Source organism: Calidris pugnax, unplaced genomic scaffold (assembly GCF_001431845.1).
Source record: "Calidris pugnax isolate Ruff unplaced genomic scaffold, ASM143184v1 scaffold79, whole genome shotgun sequence".
Classification (NCBI taxonomy): domain Eukaryota; kingdom Metazoa; phylum Chordata; class Aves; order Charadriiformes; family Scolopacidae; genus Calidris; species Calidris pugnax.
This window is the reverse complement of record NW_015090817.1, coordinates 1,171,618-1,192,590: the sequence shown is the minus strand read 5'-3', so window position 1 is coordinate 1,192,590 and position 20,973 is coordinate 1,171,618. Positions and strand designations below refer to the sequence as shown.

The window sequence follows — 20,973 nt, the reverse complement described above, 5'->3', positions numbered from 1 at the left end:
CAGGTGAAAGCCCCCCAAGAGGGCTTGGAGATGGCTGGGCTTGTTCTGTGGCCCACGTGAAGCAGCTTTATTTCTTTCTTTAACCAAAACAATACTTTTAGCTTTTTACATGTGTGAACAATTAGTTTTAGCCACATACACATCACCTAACGGCAGGTGAGTGGTGGATTTCTTCTTTCCTAGCAGCTCTTTAACAGAGCACATCAATACATCACAGCTGTTTAGGACAGAAAGGGAAAATTATTTCTGCAGCTGAAACCAGAGAGATTATTTTTCTCTCAGCCAGAAGTAATTAGAACAGTGAAATGAGTTCACAACTACGTGTTGGCACCAAACACGTTACCTATATGGGGACCTGGTACCCGATACGTTCCATACCACCACTTCCCAAAAGACAAAACAGCTCCAAAATTTTATTGCTATTCAATTGCTGAAGCAATTTCAGTTCAACTGTGGAGTAGAGAAGTAGGCATAAACAATTGCTACTACACTGGTATATTTTTTATTATAAAACTGAGCTATATCAATATATCTGTAGAGAGGAATTACGCGCAGCCACGTGGCTCCTGGCAAACGAGCGCTGATTCCCCGTCATCCAAGAGGAACAGATGCCCATCGGTAACAGCAGCCTATTTACCATGAGAATTACTTTCAGCTGGGAGAACAGAGTCTCTACTTGTCCTATAATAATAAATTCCTGAAGCCAATGTGGATCAAAGACACATAGCATCATATCACAACAGAGGTAGGTGTATTTTCCTTGCTCTTATGTTAAGAGAAACTGTTTTAAAGTAACTGCTATAAAAAGCTCATGCATGTTTTTTGAATTACAGAAAGCATCAAGTTTTCTTATAATACAGCACTAATAAAAATATCAAATCTTTTCATTTTGTTACTTTAACCATTAATTGTGCTGTTTTATCTGCATCACCAATGCACACATTAATGAGAATGCTTGGGAGAACCTTCTTTACCTTGGGGGTGGTCAAAGACCAGGCCATGTCTCCCAGAGAGGTCTCCAAATCACCATGTGTGGAGATGGTGGGAACTGCCTGGCCATCATCAGCAGCAGCTCCTCAGTTCTAGCTCGTTATAGCATGAAACACACCTTACTGTACTTTGGATACTGCCAGGGAGGTGGGACGGGGTATTTTGACAACTGAGTTTCCTTGCCAATTTCATCTATCTGGTGCTAGCAGTCTCAGAGGCAGCTTCAGCAGCTAACATTAGTCAGTGCTGCTCCACTCAGCCTTAAAAATCACAGCAGAGCAGAAAGACCTACTTTCCTATTCTTTAATTCTTGTTAACTGAAGACCCGCAGGATGACACGTGGCTTATTTTTAATTCCTGTGCTTCCAGAACCGGTTCTGGCCTAAAGCACAGACCTAGGCCCTGCAACAGGAAGGCCGAGGCCAGGTTTTCCATCCTGTTTCTGCGGAGGGGTTGGCGCTCAGCCCCATGCCAGCCTAGCCAGGCTCAGTAGCTGTTTCCAGCTGCAGTGCCCAACCCTTTCCTCTTTATTCTTCTTTTTTTTCCTTCTTCTTTTCGTTTTCTCTTCCTCCTCGACCATCTTCTGCCCGACACCGAGAGGGCGCACTTCCGCTCCCACAATTCACCGCGCTTGCCCCTAACTAAAATGGCTGCCGGGCTGGCTGCCCTCTCTTAAAATGGCGGCGCCTGCGCCTTGCGGTGCATGCCGGGCTGCCCCGTTCCCGCCGTGACGCTGCAGATAGCAGGCCGGCTCCGCCGCTCCCCCCTCAGCGCGGGCCCCGCCGCCCGGTGAGGATGGTGGGGGTGAAGGTGATCGCCAACGACACCGAGTTCCAGCCAGAGCTCAGCGCCGCCGGCTCCCGCCTGGCCGTGGTGAAGTTCACCATGCGGGGGTGAGTGAGGGCGGGATGCGGGCTCCCGGTTGCCTTCACGGGGGGCAGGGGCGATGCGGGGAGCGCCCCGGGGCGGTGTCCGCCGCCCCGGGGCGCTCCCCGCGTCGTCCCTGCCGCCACGTCCCTCCCCGCGGCCTCCTTCCCGCTGAGGCGAGGGAGAGCGGGGCCTGTCCCCACCGGGAGGCGTCTCCTTACCCCGGCCTGGGGCTGAGGAGACTCGAGAACCGCCGTGTTTGGGGCCTTGAGGGGTTTGGGTGGGTTGTTTGTTTTTGTTTTTGTTTTTTTTTAACTTATTTCTGAGGCGAGGCGAAGCTTCAAACTTGTGCCGTGCAATTAAGGTGGTGAAGCGCGGTATCGTTTTTGGTCCCTGGCCAGCTGCTGCAGATAAGACCTGTGAATTAACTGGGGTTTTTTTGGGCGCTAGTGACACTCCTTAGCTGTAGCGTGTGGATGGCGTGTCCTGTTTCTGGTGTTTAATTCGCCTTTCTTGCGGCAGAGCTGGCTTCCCCTGCCCTCTGGACCTGTCATTCTGAGGGCACGGGGCGCTGCACTGGCTTGAAACCTGGTTGCAGGTCAAGAGGGCACCAGCAACTTCATCTAGTTTGGTTTCTGTTGAAAAACATCTTCCACCTGAATAAAACTTAGCCAGATCCTCATCCTTCTTGCCCAGGGCAAGCAGATGTGCTTTTTTTCCCCCCCTTACTCTGCAGGGATTTGAAGTACGGCTGTGCTGTAGTGAGCTAGTGACCAAAGCAAATCTCAGTAATTTGGTTATTCATAGGAATATTCATGGGGCTGGGGAGAATAGCAGTAGTGTTGGGCTTCCCAGGCTTTAGAGCGCACCTTATTGTTGTTAATGTCCATACTCTTAGTGCCTGTACTCTTCCCCCCCCTTACCTTTCCACTCCTTATTTATATATACAGTTGAAGCATTCCACTTCTGATGGCTGTTGGGAGGTTGAAAGAATTCAGGTCTAGTGTTGTGAAAGATGTTGTATTTGGGTAGAAGAGGCCCCAAGAATCACTAGCTGTGTGTCTGAGTGGGTACTGGAAAAGTGAGAGTACTCCTTTGCAGGAATGGTTGTGTCTGTACACTTCATATACACTAGCAAAGGTACAATGGTAAACAAATAGGTGTTTTTCAGCAGAAGTCAGGTCTGTTCTATTGGGATCAAAAAAGTATGGTAGAAACTGGTTACAGTTGTAGTAAGTGGGATTTAACATATTAAGAATTGCATGATTCATGCTAAAGGTTTGATACGTTATTACTGTTAAATATTTCAAGTCATATTTCTTGTAGATACTGTTTTTTCACAGGAGGTAATGTGGAGAGCTAGGACCAGTTTTCTGTTAAGAGTATTTTTTGCTGTTTAGGGAAAAGCAGGCAACTCTTTGCCCTCCCTTATGTCACTTTCGTTAGCAGGACTTTGGCTTGTGGTAAAAGATGCAGGAGCTAAACCCATTAGATGAAAATATGAAGTTAGTATTAATTAATAGGTGAAGCTAATCATGTGACATTGAAGCTGTCTGAGGAAGTGGGAATTAACACTTCATAATGTGTTTCGAAATGTCATTCTTAATTGTATCACCAGGATTGCTCGCCATCTGTCAGCCAGGTAGGAAGGTTATTTTTACGTGTACCAAGGATATCAGTAAGAAGATGAATGTGCTAATTCTATTTGGGGCAGACGTTTTTCAAAGAAAGACTGAGTTAACTTAAACTGTATTTTTATTTTTTTTCTCACAGATGTGGCCCTTGTTTAAGGATAGCCCCAGCTTTCAATGCTCTGAGTAACAAATATCCCCAGGCAACGTTTTTGGAAGTAGATGTACATCAGTGCCAGGTTGGTATTGGAAAACATATTTTCAGTCGTAAGAAAAAGAGCGGGTAATGTAGTGGATGGGAAACTTGAAGAAAAACTGTGGCTTTTCACACATTTGGTGAATCACAAATAGCCATGTTGTGAAATTCTCAAAGTCAGGATCTGCACAAAGATGCGAACAGACACTTTTGTTTTGAAAAGTATAGCTGCAGCGGTGATTTCCTGCATGTAAGCAGTGTACAGACAGTGTAACAGTTCCTGCTGCTTGTACTGTTTAGATAATACTGATAAACATAGAGCGTAGCATCAGTATGAATAAAAAAATAGTAAGTCTTTCCAAACAAATAGTGGCATAATTATTAAGCAAAATGAAAAATGCAGTAAACTGATCTGATTAGTGGGACGAGATTCCTCTCAAGTGCTCCTTAGCTGTTTTTAACAGACAACAGTGTTGCAGATGAGCTATTGACTGACTTAAGGGTTGTTAACAAAAATTAACAATGGTGTGTTGAAAGGAAGTATCTTGAATTACTACAAATTATAAAGGCACGAGATGAATAGAAAAGTGGCAACAATGTTTGCAAATGACAGTAAATTATGGAAAGTTTTGGGAGAAACTATTATGGGTGCATACCAGGTAGAATACAGGTAGAAATCAAATGGCTGCAGTTCCTGAGTGTGCAGCTCTGTGGCTTGGGAGAGGAAGGACTGCAGGCGGAAAGAAAGCTTGTAAAAACGAAGCGTTAAATTAAGCCATTCTCCACTTCTGAGAGCGAGTGAGTGATAAGATTTTTATGGTGTACCAACAAATATACTGGCAATGTGAAGTCCATTCAAAGAATGCCCAAATGTGTAAAGGTTTAGTAGGATCTGAAGAATTTAAATGCATTTGAAATGGTTGTCCGAGTTAAAGCTGTTTATAAAATAACAAATATTGTTTGGGGTGATGTAGTTTGATTAGTATCTTGTGTGTGCATTCTCGTGTTGGTGAAGCAAGCTGATGTTTCTGTCTGCTGTTGGTAACTCTCTGTGAGGTAACACTTGTAACTCATCTCTGCCTTCTAGGGAACAGCTGCTACCAATAATATATCAGCAACGCCGACGTTCCTGTTTTTCCGAAACAAAGTGCGAATCGACCAATATCAAGGAGCAGATGCTGTGGGCTTAGAAGAAAAAATTAAACAGCACCTGGAAAATGATCCTGGAAACAGTGAAGATACAGATATCCCAAAAGGATATGTATGCATCCCTTCACATGGTTTTGTTTGTTTGTGCAACTTGAACAGCTAAAAAAAAAATCTCTGTTGCTTTTTAAACACGCCCTAAGCCAAATAATAATACTTCAGTCAAAGCTGCAAGTCCCCATGGCTTTGAGAAGATCACCTGTCTGGGTGTCCTTTTTCAGCCAAAACTAAATGATTAACATGTACATATGTAGTACGTATGGTTATAGAATTGTAAAATGTTTTAAGAAGAATCTCCACGTATAGTCCTTAGTCATGAAAATCATGAGTTCCAGGTTTTTGGATGCAGTTTTTGTTGCAGCTGCGTGTTCTGCTTCTTTCCTCTTCTCAGACATCCCAGTGTGTCTTCCCAAAATGTGTTTTAAAGTGTAAAAACGTCCATGGGAAAAGACATTATTAGACGTGGTTGAAAAGTTGCTCTGATTTTCCTTAAGAAATCCTCTCTTATTTATGTGCTAGGAGGATCATTTAGATTTTTTCTTTTTTCTTCTTGCTCCCTTCCTTTTCTTTAATCCTCTTTATTTCATTGTTTGTTTCTTTCTTTTTTTTTATAAAAAGAGGCAGAGATTCTGTTGCCAAAGGAATTAACCTTTAGAACTGTTCAGCTCCATCTTCCTCTCTAGCAGCCTGCCCTGAAAATAGGATGCCTTTGGGAGAGGATCAGTAGATAAACGATATCTCATGGTATATTTTCTTGCACCTAATTGCTAACATTTACAAAAATGGGTGGTGCTATACAGTGTTCTCTTTAGATTTCTTCCTGCCTGTAAGAGTGTGGTGGGATATAAAAATATATAAAGTAAAAAACATTTTGCAGGCATACTTGGAAAGGATTACGTGCCCCGTCTGAGTGATGTACAAGAATTGCTTCTTGCTGACTGTGAATTTGCTTTCAATATAATGCTTAACGTGCATGGTTTTGCTTCTGTGGGGGCACTGCATGTCACTCCAGTAATCGCCGATCAGGCATTCACAAATAATCTAAATTAAGTAAATAACTTGTAACTTTTTAGTAATTTGTAAAAAAGAAAAGTGAACATTTCTACATATATGTTCTCAGGCACAATGGTTTTTAAACCTCACATCAAAATATCTCGTAACTAAAACTTGATTTTAAAATTTTTTCCAAAGAATTTAAAAATTGTATTCATGAATGTATTTTTTTTCATCATTGTGTGATTTGCCCACGTCTTCTATGTACATCAAAACTTCATAGGGATGCTTGAATTTTTGGCCAACATTTCCATAAGGGAGCAATACCAGCAAATCAGAAATATTGGTGCTCTCAGGAAATGATTTTCCCCGTGTTCTGCCTGTTTTCCTGTTTCCTCAAGGCCACTGTGTGTTACGAATCCTAAGCCTGTCTGCCAGCAGCACTGACAAACGCGTGTAAATGAGAGCTCTGATGTGACAAAACGCTTTCCTAGAGCTGTCCTCTTAGTTGGTGTTCTCCAAGCAACCCTGGGTGTAATATTACTCCTTCAACGGGATTGTCTGTTGTTCTGCCCAAAGTATAAACACAGCTAGTTTTGTGGTGTGTTTCGTTTCGCTTCAATCGTGTGTCACAGCTGAGTGCTTGGCTCGTCGCTGTAGCGCGTGTGTTGCTCTGCATTAGCAAATCTAGTGCCTTAAACTTAGCTGTGATGGGTTATCTGTAGAACACAAAATTCTGTTGTTAAATGCAAAACCAGTTTTTTTGGAGGTTGAGTGCTTTAAATTCCTAGCTGGCCGTATCCCATCAGGGTGAGTAAGGAGAGTGCAAATCCAGATGAGTGTTTCTCATTTAAATAAACTGCAAGGGCACAAGTCGCTTGAATGTCTAGAAGTTTGGCTGCTTGCTAGCTGTTCCACAGCATGCGTTGGGCTTCATTCTATATGTGAACACTTTTATAATAACTGTTAAATCCTCTGTGGGAATGTCAAAGGAGAAAAGTTTGGCTTGTTGGCTTTGGAGCCCTAAATGCGCTGAAAATCATTCCAGTAGCGAGTGTGTGTCTGCTTAGATTGGTTTTGAGATGAATGCACCACCTTCTATGAAAAGTTCATCTTGTAGGAGGTGTCTTACCCCCACGAATTGTCCTGGGTATGTCCAGGCTCCATGGGCCCAGCAGGAGCTCTGTTTGACCCGTCAGTGTAGCTGAAATGCTGGTTTAGGTTATGTTTGACCCAAACTGGACTGCTGTGGGCTCCAGGAAAGCATCCTCATCCTCTTGTAGCTATGAGTTCCTTCTCTTCTCTTACCTTGTATCTCTACCAAGTGTTGGAGTTGCAAGCTCAGCTTTCATTTGGATTTCAGGAAGGGTTAAGTATTTTTTTGCTCAGAATAACATAGTTGCAAGAGCTAAGGGAAGTGGGGTATGGGACTGAGTTGTTTTCTCTTAGCAGCCCATTTTCAGATTCTGTTTGTATCATGAGGTTATAGCCTGAATTGTGTGCAGTAATCTTGGAGCTAGTGTATGCTTTTTTTCCAAGAGTGATATGTTATTGTTTGGGACCTAATATCTGCCTTAAAGGAGGGTATTTTGGATTGTAATCCTAAAAAGCTCCTTCACGTTTTTACATCTGGAGTGCTGTCTGTACACTGATCTCAAGTTTGTACTCTTAGTGTGAGACGTTGATACTGTGTCTTCAGGCCTTAACATCTGAAATACTTGATTTTTAGCCTGGTTTACTGTGCTTCTATTGGACTTGGTTTACTTTAGTTGCAGGCAAAAAATTCTGATTATCTGGAAATTGATACAGATTATTCTGCCTCTGCAATAATAACACCTTTTAAATGGCTGAGGCTTGGACCGTGCACAGCATTCTGTTTGATCTGAGAATGTATGTATCTTAAACCTTTTAGTTGGGCCTTTTACCAAAGAGCTGAGCATTAAAAGAAACTGAAGTAAAGTAGGACTAGCTTTGCATATGAAGCCTGGTAAAAACTGTACTTGTGGACTTTTAATGTATTCTGTGGTATGTAGTGTATTTCTGAGGAGACGCGCTTCTCTTTGTCATTTTTTTTTCCCTGTGAAGTTGATGATGGCTCCAGCCCAGTGTCAGTTTGTCTGTGCCATGGTGTGACTTAGAATGCTGTAATCTGAAAATTCTCCCCGTGCCCCATTCCTTACCCTCAGAATGGCAAGCACATGTTCCAGGGGCGCAGGATTTTCCGTGGAGGGGAAAAATATCGTTATGAACAGGACACATCCAAGTGCCCTAGTGTTCGTCATTTTCACTTGTGATGTCTTTTGATGTAAGCCCCCGAGGTTTTCTGTGTGTCTTGTTATTAATCTGTTGAATGAAGAATTTCATTCATTCCAGTGCTTACTAATCCCCAATGAGTTCATGGCGCACTTATCATGCACTCAGCAATGCTCTTGCTTTTACTTTCAGATGGATTTAATGCCATTTATCAATAAAGCCGGCTGTGAATGTCTTAATGAGAGCGATGAGCATGGATTTGATAATTGTTTACGTAAAGACTCTACCTACTTGGAATCAGACTGTGATGAGCAGGTACAGTAGATACTTTAAGTACGATATTTTCAGTGATGGGCTGGTCTGCAAGTTTTGGGGTTTTTTTAAGAACTTACCTACTTTACATATTTATGGTAGTGTAAGTAAGAGTGGAAGAAATAGGATATAATTGAAATTAGCATACAAAGGTCATTGTAGCATTTCCAGTTTCACATCCCTCTATGTATGGAAAAAAATTCCAAGCAGAGTAGCATTTGTTGATATTTTGAAGTGACAGACTAGTGCATGTGTGAATATAGTGACAGTAAGTAATTTTATTTCAGGGCTCAGATTTATTTCTAGTTAATTATTGTGCTATGTTTGTGTTTAAGACTGATGAAAACAGTATTTAACAGCAACTTTTTTCTCCACAGCTGCTTATTACTGTAGCTTTTAGTCAACCTGTCAAGCTTTATTCTATGAAACTTCAGGGGCCAGATAACGGTGAGTGAAGTGTCTGTTTAATCATATCTTTGAAACCAAAGCTTTGCTCATGTTTAACTGAATTTTCTAAAAATGTCACTGTTGTCCCTGAAACCATTTACCTCCTGGGAATCCCACAGTAGCTTCAGTAAATTTGACGTTAATGAGTTACATGACAAATGATCTCATTCACTTTTCACTGCCCTGGTGCATGAGTATTTGGTGTGTTGTGACTAAGTATTTACTATAGTTTGATTTGCTGCAAAGAGGAAGTTAGATTTAATTCAAGAATTAATGTGAGAGCTACTGAAAGGCATAGCTTAGTTTTTACAGTAATTCAGTTTACATTATAAAATGACATATTTTTTTAGACACCAGGCTGGTGTTGTGGGATTGGCAGAGAAACAGTAGAAGTATAGAAGCTGCTGCCTTCCTCGAGTGGTGTCTAGAGACTGGGATAAGCGAGGGTTTCTCAAGCAGCATTTTGAAAATATGTTTAAACAATGGAATACCACTCCTATATTTTAACACAGGACAGGGTCCAAAGTACATAAAAATCTTTATCAACCTTCCTCGATCTATGGATTTTGAAGAAGCGGAAAGAAGCGAACCAACTCAAGCCCTGGAGCTGACCCCAGATGATATTAAAGAAGATGGTATTATCCAGCTTCGCTATGTAAAATTTCAGAATGTTAACAGTGTAACTGTAAGTAAAGTTTCTGTCCTGAGGTCTGGGCAGGTTGAAAACTTGATAGGCTTTTAAAACAGTGGGCGTGTTTGTTGATTCTGTTGCAAGTGACTTTGCACAGGTTTCCCATAGTTGTTCTGACTCTTAAGTGCAATATTGTTGATTGAATTGAACTATATTTTAGTGGGCTGGCCACAGAAATCACCAGTTTATTATGAGTTACAGGTAACTGCAAAACATTGCACTCTCAGTCTCTTCATCACACTTTTTCTTCTGTAAAACGTTTCTGTTAAATTTCTGAAGTACTGTTTGTGGACTGCATTTTAGATCAGTTGGCTACTTTCATGTTTAGCGATATTTTACTAGCAATTATTTTCAATGTAATGAGAGGTGAACCTAAAAAAACCTCCTTTTTGTGTCTGTTATTTCTATGGCATTACCTTTGCAACCAACTTTATCTCCCCCCAAATGACATAGAGATGGGTCACGTGGTCTTGTATTCTACAAAGCTGTGCTGACAAGTACAAGTTACGTATTTGTTCTTTAATGAAATCCTGTGTCAGCTTTAGGCAGGATGATGTGCAAACACCAGACAAGTGATAAGATGATTAAATAGATGTTCTGCTTGTTTGCACTCTGCGTGTGGGTGCTGCAGTGGCACTCCCCTAGTTTCCTACGTAAACCTGCATGTGGGATTTAATACCTCATTTGTTTGTCTCCCTACTTGTTGAACTGTTCACGTGGTTCCGCAGACACAATCTCTGAAGGCATTGCAGTTCACCTCTGTTCCACAAAACTCAGTATTTTTTCCATACTCACAGTGAAGTGTGGAAACATCCACAAACACTTCATTGCTCTTCTCACGCCAAGTTCCTTACTAATACTAAAAAGTGTAGTGGTTCCAGCAATGATTCCTTAGCTCGTATTAAAAAAAAAAAATCACCTTTGATATTTGTTTGAAAACCTAAAATAACTTCACATGCCTAGTATTCATGCTGTAAAACACATACTTATGCAAACTGTAAACCACACAGTCTTAGGAGCTTGCAAGCATAGTTAAATTAGTATTTAACTTCAGGTCAGGTTCTAGTGAATAGTGAATTGTGACTTCTTAGATCCTGCTTTTGTTTGCTGAATGTGGTCGCGGGTCAGAAGCAGAAGCTGGGAATATCCAAGCTTTGTGGGGTTTTTAACAAACTACCAGGGAAATAACAGCATTCTAATAATTATTTTAAATAAAGAGGACAGTAGCTTCTCTAAAGGTTACAGAGGCCAATCGAAAGAGTGTTAATTTGATTCGTTCCAAAATGTTTATGTTTTAAGTATTAATTCAGGGATGGATTGTTTTAACTCTTATGTTTGGTGTTTTTCAGTTGTTTGTCCAATCCAATCATGGTGATGAAGAGACAACAAGAATTACGTACTTCACATTTATTGGAACTCCAGTCCAAGCAACAAATATGAATGACTTCAAGCGAGTGAGTCTTCTTTCTTAAAAGCACTTTTGAATATTTTAAACTGACTCAAAAACAGGTAGATGGAACAAATACACTTGGTTGTTACTACAGTTCCACAACTTAAGGTAGTTTTGGATTCCAAAAGAAAATGTGTAGCTTTATCTTGCAGATGTTTGGTCTTCCTTAAAAGTTTTAGTTCATCAACTTTTTAAAAACAACTGGTGAGAATGTATGTATGAAGACTTGAGGGACTGACGAGTTATACACACTATAAACAACATTGGGGTTTTTTAACAGCTGTGAGATTTATGTCTGGATTTCAAAACTTGCTTTCTGGTGGCTTTCAGGAAGTAGAGAAGCAATGGCATGGACAAATCAGGGAGACTCGTGATTGACTTCTGCTTTGAAAGATTGAATCACTGGGCAACATTCAGCTCGAGAGCTGAAAAATACTTGTTCACAAGGTGTTTTATTAAACATACCTGCTTTATAAAGAGGGAATGAAGAAGCAAACGACTTGTTATGGTGTGACTTTAGACACTCTAGTGCTGAACAATAAGGCACTCTCGGTCCTTGATTTTTTTTTTTTTTTTTTGAGAATGTGAAATGGGTTTGAAAGGATTGAAACTTTAAAGCTACCTGCAGCTTTTCAAAATGTAGTAAGTCTTTTTAAAATAAACTGCTTTAAAACTTAGTAGCCTTTCTAAAAGGGCAAATCCTGCTGTAACACCAGCCTACAAACTACTGTGTGGGTGACCGGGACCATCAGAAGCACCACAGAATGTATTGTGCAAATTACCTACAACTTCAGAAGGTTAAAAACACTCTCACCAACATGTCACGTGCTGGAAAATTTTCACATCAAAACGTGGTCTTAACTTCATGTAAAATACATCTCTGCAGGCAATAATTAAGTTAATAAGTAAAAGTTTACAGGTTTTGCTGCTTTTCCATGAAACTTGAAGTCATTGAAAAAGTTTTTGTAACATAGTAAAATTAACTGGATAGCAATTTTAGCACTTCCAATATTTAGAACTTCCATTCCAAAGCTAGAAACGTGTTGATTTACAATCTGCTTACATTTTTTGGTTTATAGAGCTTTTCTGTTGGTATTTACAGTATTAGGGCATCCCCTGCAATGAGCTGTGCAATTGCTACTTTACTATCATTATCTGTGGTATTTCCTGGTATCCTTGTGACAGGGGTGGGACTAACTCAGTATTTGATCTCTGTGTCACTTTCGGTTCTCTGTTTTGCTTTCAAAAGTACTGAAAGTTTATTGTCAACAAGTGCACTCTTTAAACCTGATCTTCTGATTGTTAAGAATGAAGGCACAGAGAGATGAAAAAGCTGTGCCCATTGCCACATTGCCAGTACTTTGCAATGCTCTGAGGGATGATGACAGGATGAATAGGGTTCCTCCTCTTTGGAATGTTTCAGAAACATTGATGAGGAATGAGTAAATGGTGTTTTTTTTTTTTTTTTTTTTTTAATTGTGGTGTTAGCATTATGCTGGGAGCATCAGGGTGTTAAGGAGCTGGTCAGGACGGCCTTAAATAGAGGAGCAGGTGTTACTGGGGTCTGAAGTGGCTGATCCTGTCTGAATTCAAATACTCCTCAATGCTATGTGGAACACTCCTGCTTTGCTTCCTGAACATGTAGTTTTAATATTAGGCTGTTAAAATATTTCACCGTAACAAATGGGATGTGTAGTCTGGCAGAGTTGCAGCACTCTTAGGAATTTTAACTTTTGTTTCCTCTCTTCCAGTGATGCTGTCAGTTATGAAACCTTAATATAGCGTTGGGCATTAATTATATTTAGGCTTGTAGATTAGCTAGGAAACCTTATTTTTCTTTTCATCTCCTTGAGTAGTTACCCACGCTACTCCTCACTGCTTTCATCTGTCTCTCTCCCCCATCTCACTCTGTCTCTGTTCATGTTCCTCTTCTAATTTTGACAGAAGTAGTATTGTGATATGGTTAACAAGAGAGGGGAATGCTTTTTTTTTTCCCCCTCTTGAGTTTTTGAGGAGCGTTTGTAAAATCTGCTGATTTGAAGGGCTTGAATTTAAGAAGTGGAAATGGGTGTGATTCCAGTCGTGATTTTATGATTGATCACGTTGGTGCTCAGTTGATTGTATGCATGTTCAGTTTCCAAGTAAAAAAAAAAACCCAAACATATTATTTTGAATGACTTCTAAAAATCAGGCTAATATGTTTTGCTTCCCAGTTTGGTCAGGATCTGAAGGCATGCTTAGGTACAACCACTTAGTGCGCAGCAGCTGATGATTGAGGTGCAGAACTGCAGCTCCTGTGTCCTTCAGAGAGTCAAGGAAAACTCCTAGTTGCTCATGTAGTGCTGTGCTAACAGCAACAGGGCTGTAAGAAGAATCACCTCTTCTTGATCAGGGAGTCAGTTCACATGTTTAATATAAATGAGGCATTGTTTCTGTTAATTATGCTGTCAAACACAAAGCTAAAATTCATCCGCTCCGAAAAATAACAGAAGCACTAAGCAGGTGTGGTTAAGTCAGTCCTTCATTAGTAGTTCTGTCCTCAAGTTAGTTTGGAGAGTCAGGACCAGCCCAGGTTGGAAGGGACCCCTAAAAGGTCATCAGTCCAACCTTTGATGGGAAAGGGAGCCTGGATGAGAACACTGAGCATCATCTCCAGTCCCGTTTTGAAAACCTCCAGCATGGGGCTGCCATGTCCTTGCGGAGGGTCTTCCAGTATTGACTGGGCTCATGGAAAAAATGTCTTCCCTTCTGTTGCATGTAGTTGGTATTGCTGGAGTGAGCGAGAAAAGTTATAGAAGCTGCTTTCACACTTGTTTTAACGTGTTGTGTGTATCCTGCTCCTTGCACAACTTGATTTTAACCTCTGGGGAGGAGGGAAGTCTTCAGAGTGACAGAGGGGGACAGAAATGTTTCTGAGCCACATGAGGCCTGACGTAAGGTATAACTGATCATGCAAACGACGACAGTAGACTGTATTTGAGATTTTTCCAATGCACAAAGCCATTTCTTAGTTGGGCTCCTTTGGGCAGACAGCTAAAAGAGAGGAAAGGTGCCATTCTGGGTTTCTTAGTATAGCCTGATAGCTTAGTATTGGGTAGGTTCTGGTGAATCTTGTGGTGAGCTTGTAAAGGTGTGTTTGTTTTTGGAAGAGCATGCAACTGTTGATGCCCAGTATATTTCTTGTTTATTTCTAGTGAAATTGAGTGAAACATACTGCTGCTCAGATTTGAGGTTGGGGCATAGATGAATAGCGACAGGTTGTGGAATGTTTTCTCTGTCCCCTCTTAAATGAAGGCTTTCTTTCTACTCAGAGCTACTGATGTGCACTACATGCTGCTGCTTTTTTTTTTTCTGGTAACATTTTGTTTGTTTGTTTTTCAGCTTAACTTCCCATTTCTAAAGAACTAAAAAGGCAGAAGAAATTAAAAAGTAATAATAAGATTGAAGTGGTCTTGCACTACTCCCTCCCTTGCTCCCTCTGCTCATCTAGCATCTCTCTCACCCCTCCCGCAATCTCAGCCCTGCCGCCAGAGCCGCCTTCTCTGCACCTTCCACCGTCAGGAGCAGCCTTCTCTACCTTCTGACTCAGCAACTCCTCCTCCCCCTCTGCTCCCTGCTCCAAACCTGCCCTAAACACTTCTCTTTCCCTTCCAGTCTTACAAACTGCTGTCCCGCTGCTACCCTGAACTTGACCTTTGAAAGGCATGCCATATAGTGCTCTTATAAATGATTTTCTGTAACTCCTTTTTCAGCCTGTGCTGAATTTTGTAAAGCTGCTTGAGCTGCAGTTTGTGAAATACTCTTGACAAGTCTAAAAAAAGACTTGACTTTTTTTAGTATCTGAGTGGAGCTTAGCGTTCTTGGTTGTCACCCTTTAGTATGTAGCCAGCATGGGCTGCAAAGTGCTACTCTTTATTGTCCCTCTGGTGGCACTGGGCACCTGCTCAGGGAAGACACAGTGAGGAGTTGGTGAGTGTTTGTACATACATGGCTGTATGTACAACATCCTACTAATTTTATTTGCTTGACCTCTTTAAAAAAATAAAAAAATCCAGAAATAACACCAACTGTTCTCCAGAAGGTTCAGGGGTAGTGTTTCCAGCCCTACTCTTGGTTGGTAATGAACCCTAGAGTTGATTGTGGCTTTGTCACTGTCAGGCTCTGCACTCATGCTTGTGAAAAAGCCAAATGATTGGCAAAACAAAGCTTTCTCCAAAATCATCATCTTTTGCGTGGGAACTCCAGGCTGTAGCCACTGCAGCAGAGTGCTCTGCGTGGCACTTCTTTCTGTAAGAGGAAGGAAAACGGAGAAGAATAATGACAATGGTTTGGTTTAAGTATAAAGAGCTCATTTCCTTTTGGGGAGGTGGAGTGGGATGGTCAGAAAATGGGTTTCTTTGACCTCTGATGACAAAATATGCAAATCAGTGTGATTGATTGATTTTCACAGATAATACACATGGGCGAGTTGTCAATTTCTGCCTCAGACTGGTACAGCAATCCTTTTCTTTGTCGTTCCACACTTGCTAACAGCTAATCTTTAATCTTTTAACTGTGGGTTTTCTTTTTTTTTTCCTCTTTTTTCCTTCTTTTTTTTTTTTTTCTTTAATCTGTGTGTGAACACAGTTTGGTGCTTTGGAAGCGCACAGAGAATAAATATTGCTTCTTGACACATTTAACTGTATTTTTTTTTTAACTTGATTAATTGGATTTTAATGCAAGTGATTGGGCTTCTGAGTTTTTTTTTTTTTCTTCTTCTTCTTTCTTGACATAGTCAGACTGGAGTTTTCCTGATCTTAAGCCTTAGGTTGAATTTACAGTTGGTGAAATGCTTGTGGTTAAGGGTTCCTTGAAGGTGAAAATGTTCTTCAAAAGTACTTTCCATCAGTAGATCTCCCTTACTTTGTGATGGTGATAACTCAGCTGACCAAAAGGGGCTGGGTAGTAAAAAATTCTCCCTCTTGAAGTTTAACAAGAAATGAAGAAAGAGGAAGGATCAGGAAGAATACTTCTGGTGGGCCCATGAGCCTTCACTATTTTAGGGCTGTGGGGACTTTGGGATTTTTTGTATTATTTTTGTTTTTCCCCCTAGTTCCATGTTTCACTATTGACTATGAATTTTGTGGGATATATTGCCACTTAACTGTGGAGGTAATTAGTACTTAACGTGTTTGCTGTAGCAGGCAATTGGTAAGAATGCAGGAAAGGTGTTGCTCCTTCATTTTCAGCATTATTATGAGGAGTCACAGGAAAGTCTATTCTCCGTTTGTGTAATCTTCAGATCTCTGTTGATGTGAATCCTGGCTGCACCTTGTCAGAGCCCTACGTGCTGCTCTCTGCTTAGATGGACATCAATCAGGAATTGGTGCCTTCCCCACGGTCCCTCCTGAAGCCTTACGCTTTAAGACTTTCTTTTTATTTTGGTTTGGCTTATAAATGGATATTTTTTCCAAGGGTCTGCATGAGCGCTAGAACTATGTCTGAGTTTTTTTCTGAGAAGTGACTGAAATAGCATTGTTCCCCCCTCTCTGGCTTTCGTGTTGAGTTACCTTAGGGAGGGGGGCTGGCTTCCCTTCCGCTGTGCCCCACACTGACTCTAACCCCATGCTCCTGGCACACGGACTCACCGGAGTGGTGGCAGGGGGGACCTTCTCTGCAAAGGGAAGCACTGAGCTGGCTCTGAGTCCAGGTGGAGTTGGCAGAATTGGGGATTGGAAGGAGACTTGGTAAGGAGTAATGTTTTGACGAGGCATAACTGAAAATCAGGTGCCTTCCAGGTTTGTTTAGAAGTTTGAGCTGCACTATAAGGGAAATGCTGTCAGTGAGGGACAGGGCAAGGGGGCCAAGGGAAATGAACAAACTGAGATTTCAGCAGCCAGCGGTTCTCTTCCCACTACAATATTTTATATCACGGATTAAGGTTGAATGCTTGGTGTATAACACCTCCCTTTGAAAGCGTGGCCTGTTCTGTTGCAGTTACTGTCTTCTAACTCAACGTGAGAGTGCTGCTTTGCTGTCTGAGTACTACAGATAAGGTTTCTGGTGTGTCTTGCATCCCTCTTAACCCTTCAGAGGGATTCACAGCTTCTGCGAGTGCTACAGTAACGCATGCCTAAATGCAGTGATTTAGTTGAAAATTCAGTTGCACTTGTTTTATTTTGAGACCTACTTTAAAAAATACTTGGCAGGGCTCTTTTTGGTTAAACGTTCTTTCTGGTTTTTGTCTCTCACCAGGTAGTTGGCAAAAAAGGAGAGAGCCACTAGGACGCAGAAGACACTGGAAGGCCTTATCGCAATCAGAGATCTTCACTTTTATCTACAACTCCTGGATAATTGCTTGACCATAACCAGAGACTGTCAATCTGTTTCATTTAATGCCATTACCAATAAATCATTGCTTTTGTTGAGATGGAGCTTCCCTAGTGTGTTTCTCTTGTAATCCTCCTACATGTATCTGTAAATAAAATTCATTACTTTTGCCAAGTTTAATTTTGTTATTAACTGTGAGTAACCGTGGCTCTTCCCTTCTTCCATGGAAACTTCAGAACTCCACTGGCTTGTCTTTGGAAACAGAGACGTAACGTAGCTTGTGCTTGTTCAGAGAGTTTGAAATGTCAGATGTAAGTTAAAACATAGGTGGCCTTCAGGAGCTATCTAAAGGTAAAATCCCAGCTATTTTGCTATAAGTCTTGGGATCCTTGTCCTTGCAAAATACTTCTGTTCCCACAGATGTGGAAATTTCCAGAAGAGGTGAAGTTACTCATTTCCCTCCCCGCCTCCAAAAGCGGAGGAGGAGGGAGGGTGTTTGAAAGTTACCACTCCATTAACTTGCAGGTTGGTCCCAAACGACGTGTTGGTGCATTCCTCAGTCTTCCCAAAGTGTTTGGGATTTTTAATATTCCTAGAAAAGAATGACCTCACTTCCCAGGCAGACTCCAGCAAGCCGTGCAGTGATGGGGGTGTAGGTGTTTGTGCACCCCACCTGAACGTAGATTCCTTATTTCTTTTATTGGGTGTTTTTTCCTCTCTCCGGATCTTGATAAGAAAATGTTTATTGCAAATATTAATTTTTTCATCTTAATTGGAATTCCTGAACTACTTTGGTAGATTTTCTTGGAAGCCTGCCCTGAGTAATTTTAATAAATCGGGCATTGATCGGCACCCTATACATATAATGCTGTATAAATTCCCAGTAAAACTTGCTAAGTGTTTTAATTGGCATAATTAATTTCTTTGTAAAGTTAAATTTGTTACATTTCTAATTACCATAAATCCCGCTAAGGCTTAAATCCTGTCCTAATTGGCATTCCTCCCTTGAACGCAGGAGGGTGGTTCTCTTCTGCCGTGCCAGACGGGTGTGTTCATACCAGCTTCACTTTCTGCTCCCACTCATACTATTTTTTTTTAACAGAAAACTGGGGATTGTGTAGAAAAATGGTCTTTTTGGGAAGTGTTTTTTTTCCCCCTGGTATGACCTGTGTACTCCTGGGTATCTCCTCTCCCTGAGTCGGTCAATGGCATGCGATGATGACGATGATGATGGTGGTGACTTGATTTCTTTCCTACTTCCTTGCTGTCTTGCTTCAGTGGGGCGTGGAAGGCATGGAAGGCACTGTACATAGAATATAAATCATTTTTAAGAAAAACTGAGGGCAATATGAATAACTGTTCCTGTTTATAATTTTGTACACTGATTACCTTTTGGGTTATTGTTTAAGTGCCTCATCTTAAGTATTGCTTACCTCATACTGTTTATACCTGAGAGATTTGATAACCTGGTGATTCTCATCTTTGTAAAAGTTGGGTCCGATTCCTGTTGTTTCCGAGACGGTGCGTGATGTCCCGGGTTGCGCTGTGCACACCTTCCCTGACCACCCTCTGTACCTACAGCCAAATAAATGTTTGGAGGTGACTCTGGCGCCTTTGGCTTCACGGAGAACGGGGATGGAGGTACGGGTGAGGAGCTGCAAGTCACCAACCCCAAGTTATGATGCCTGGGGCTTTTGAGTCTTGTCCTTGATGGGAGAAGTCGTGCCGAGAAGCAGATCTTCTTGATGGCTGGGCAGGAGCCCCAAGAGGGGACCGTGATGCTGCTGGTCTCTGGTGCTGCCCAGGCTGGGATAATTGAGATTTCTTGCTGGTCCAAGCCCCCAGCGCTCGCTGTTGTTGGGTTAAATGGGTTCCCTGCTGAGGTCACTGCTCTTTGTGTGTCCCGAGGCTGGTGTGTGTTTGGGCTGGGTGGGGGAAATGGGGTGTTGGAGCGTTCAGAGCTCTCATGTGTGCCCGGAATTATTTAGGCACTTTGTTTCTGGCAAAAGTTGAGCTGTTGAACTTCCGGTGAAATCCTGGAAATCTGTGGGTGCTGGGTGTATTTTAGAGAAATGCCCTCGCTGGTGTGTGTTTGGGCTGGGTGGGGGAAATGGGGTGTTGGAGCGTTCAGAGCTCTCATGTGTGCCCGGAATTATTTAGGCACTTTGTTTCTGGCAAAAGTTGAGCTGTTGAACTTCCGGTGAAATCCTGGAAATCTGTGGGTGCTGGGTGTATTTTAGAGAAATGCCCTCGTTGGACCAGTAGCTGAAAGAATAGTTTTGACTGTACCTTCTCTCATTCCTGTGGGGTGACAGGCTCTGCCCTCGTTGGACCAGTAGCTGAAAGAATAGTTTTGGCTGTACCTTCTCCTGCTCCTGTGGGGATGGTGGGCTTGGTGTGAGGTTTGCTGGGTGTCTCTGAACACCCAAAGGCTGTGGGGTTCCCCTGGACCGGGCACACTGGCTGGGTAGCGGGTTGGGGACTGCGTAACGCAATTAATGCCTTAATTAGAGCATTGCTGTGTCACCTCTTCCTGCCTGGATGGGCTGGGAAGGGGGATTGGAGCTGCCTTTGGTGTGGGCCTGTCTCCATCCTTTATGGCACTTGTGTGGTGAGATCAATAAGTGTGTAAGAGCAGAGAGGCACTGGGCTGGAGCTAGGGGCTGCCAGCACAGCCCCAGGGAAGGGCTTTATTGCCCTCTTTATAGTCCTCACTGGTTTTATTTCTGATAAGAGTCTGAGGTATTGGAGGACTAACCTCTAAACATCACTTGTCTTCTAAATTAAGGGAGGGAGTATGAAAAGTAGTAGTGGGTGGGAGCTGAAGCCTGGAGAAGTGCTTGTGGTCGGGGAGGTGCATCTTTGGTGTGCCCAGGGCTGCTGCTGACGGCGTGCTTTGTTGGAGGTACAGCATCCAAAGGACTGTGTACGTACAGGACTGGCAGAGGTAATAACATGAGAGAAGACGTCCAATGTCCAAAGGGATAACAGCCTGCAGCAAACCCTGCTTCTGAAAAGTTATAGATTTTGGTCTTTTTTTCTTTAACAGCCAGTTTCTAACTAGATTTAGAAGAGTATTTTGGGGATATTCTAATAAAATACCCAGGTACTGACTTGAATATCAAATACTCAAGAGTAAAAAATTCACTTGTGTTGGGGAACATGAGTATTTATCGCCACATTTAATTCCTAGCCTGGTTTGGCACAAACTCTAGTGCTTTCTGTGGATGTAAACTATTCACTTCTGGCTTTCCTGAAGATTTGACTCTCTGATACCAAATCTATCTTTTCCTGTGGCTGAAAAGGGTCTTTTCTACTTGGATATTTCTTAATAAAGTGTCCTCCCTCGTGCCATGCGTTTTTGCATGCTGTAAATTTATTGGCAGTATTTTTTTAAAAGTACTTAGTGTGTTTTGCTGATGTCAGAACGCCGGGTTTTATCAGGAAGCTGAGCAGGGTGGAAGAAATAAATACCTAAATCGCCTTCCTGGGCATGGAATCTTGCTAAAAATGTGTATGTAAATTGCATTGGGTGATAAGGTCCTATTTTTTATTTAGCTGTGTTGTCTGGCATAGGCCACAGTTCTCCCTCTTTATTATCTTTAGATAATCTTCAAACTTGTGTTGT

General features: G+C 41.9%; 1 protein-coding gene across 3 annotated transcripts; it reads left to right on the top strand.

Annotated features, from left to right (window-relative positions):
• The first annotated feature begins 1,675 nt into the window (after positions 1-1,675).
• Positions 1,676-17,525, top strand: TXNL1 (thioredoxin like 1). 3 transcript variants are annotated; one of them, XM_014939791.1, is made up of 9 exons: positions 1,676-1,883; positions 3,631-3,727; positions 4,772-4,945; positions 8,329-8,451; positions 8,826-8,895; positions 9,408-9,580; positions 10,936-11,040; positions 15,487-15,527; positions 17,271-17,525. In XM_014939791.1, the coding sequence occupies exons 1-9, from the start codon at positions 1,786-1,788 to the stop codon at positions 17,272-17,274; spliced, it is 885 nt and encodes a 294-aa protein (XP_014795277.1). In that variant the 5' UTR covers positions 1,676-1,785; the 3' UTR covers positions 17,275-17,525. The 3 variants fall into 3 exon arrangements, with proteins under 3 accessions (XP_014795277.1, XP_014795278.1, XP_014795279.1); XM_014939792.1 differs by lacking the exon at positions 15,487-15,527; XM_014939793.1 differs by lacking the exons at positions 15,487-15,527; positions 17,271-17,525 and adding an exon at positions 14,418-14,462.
• The last annotated feature ends 3,448 nt before the right edge of the window (positions 17,526-20,973 follow it).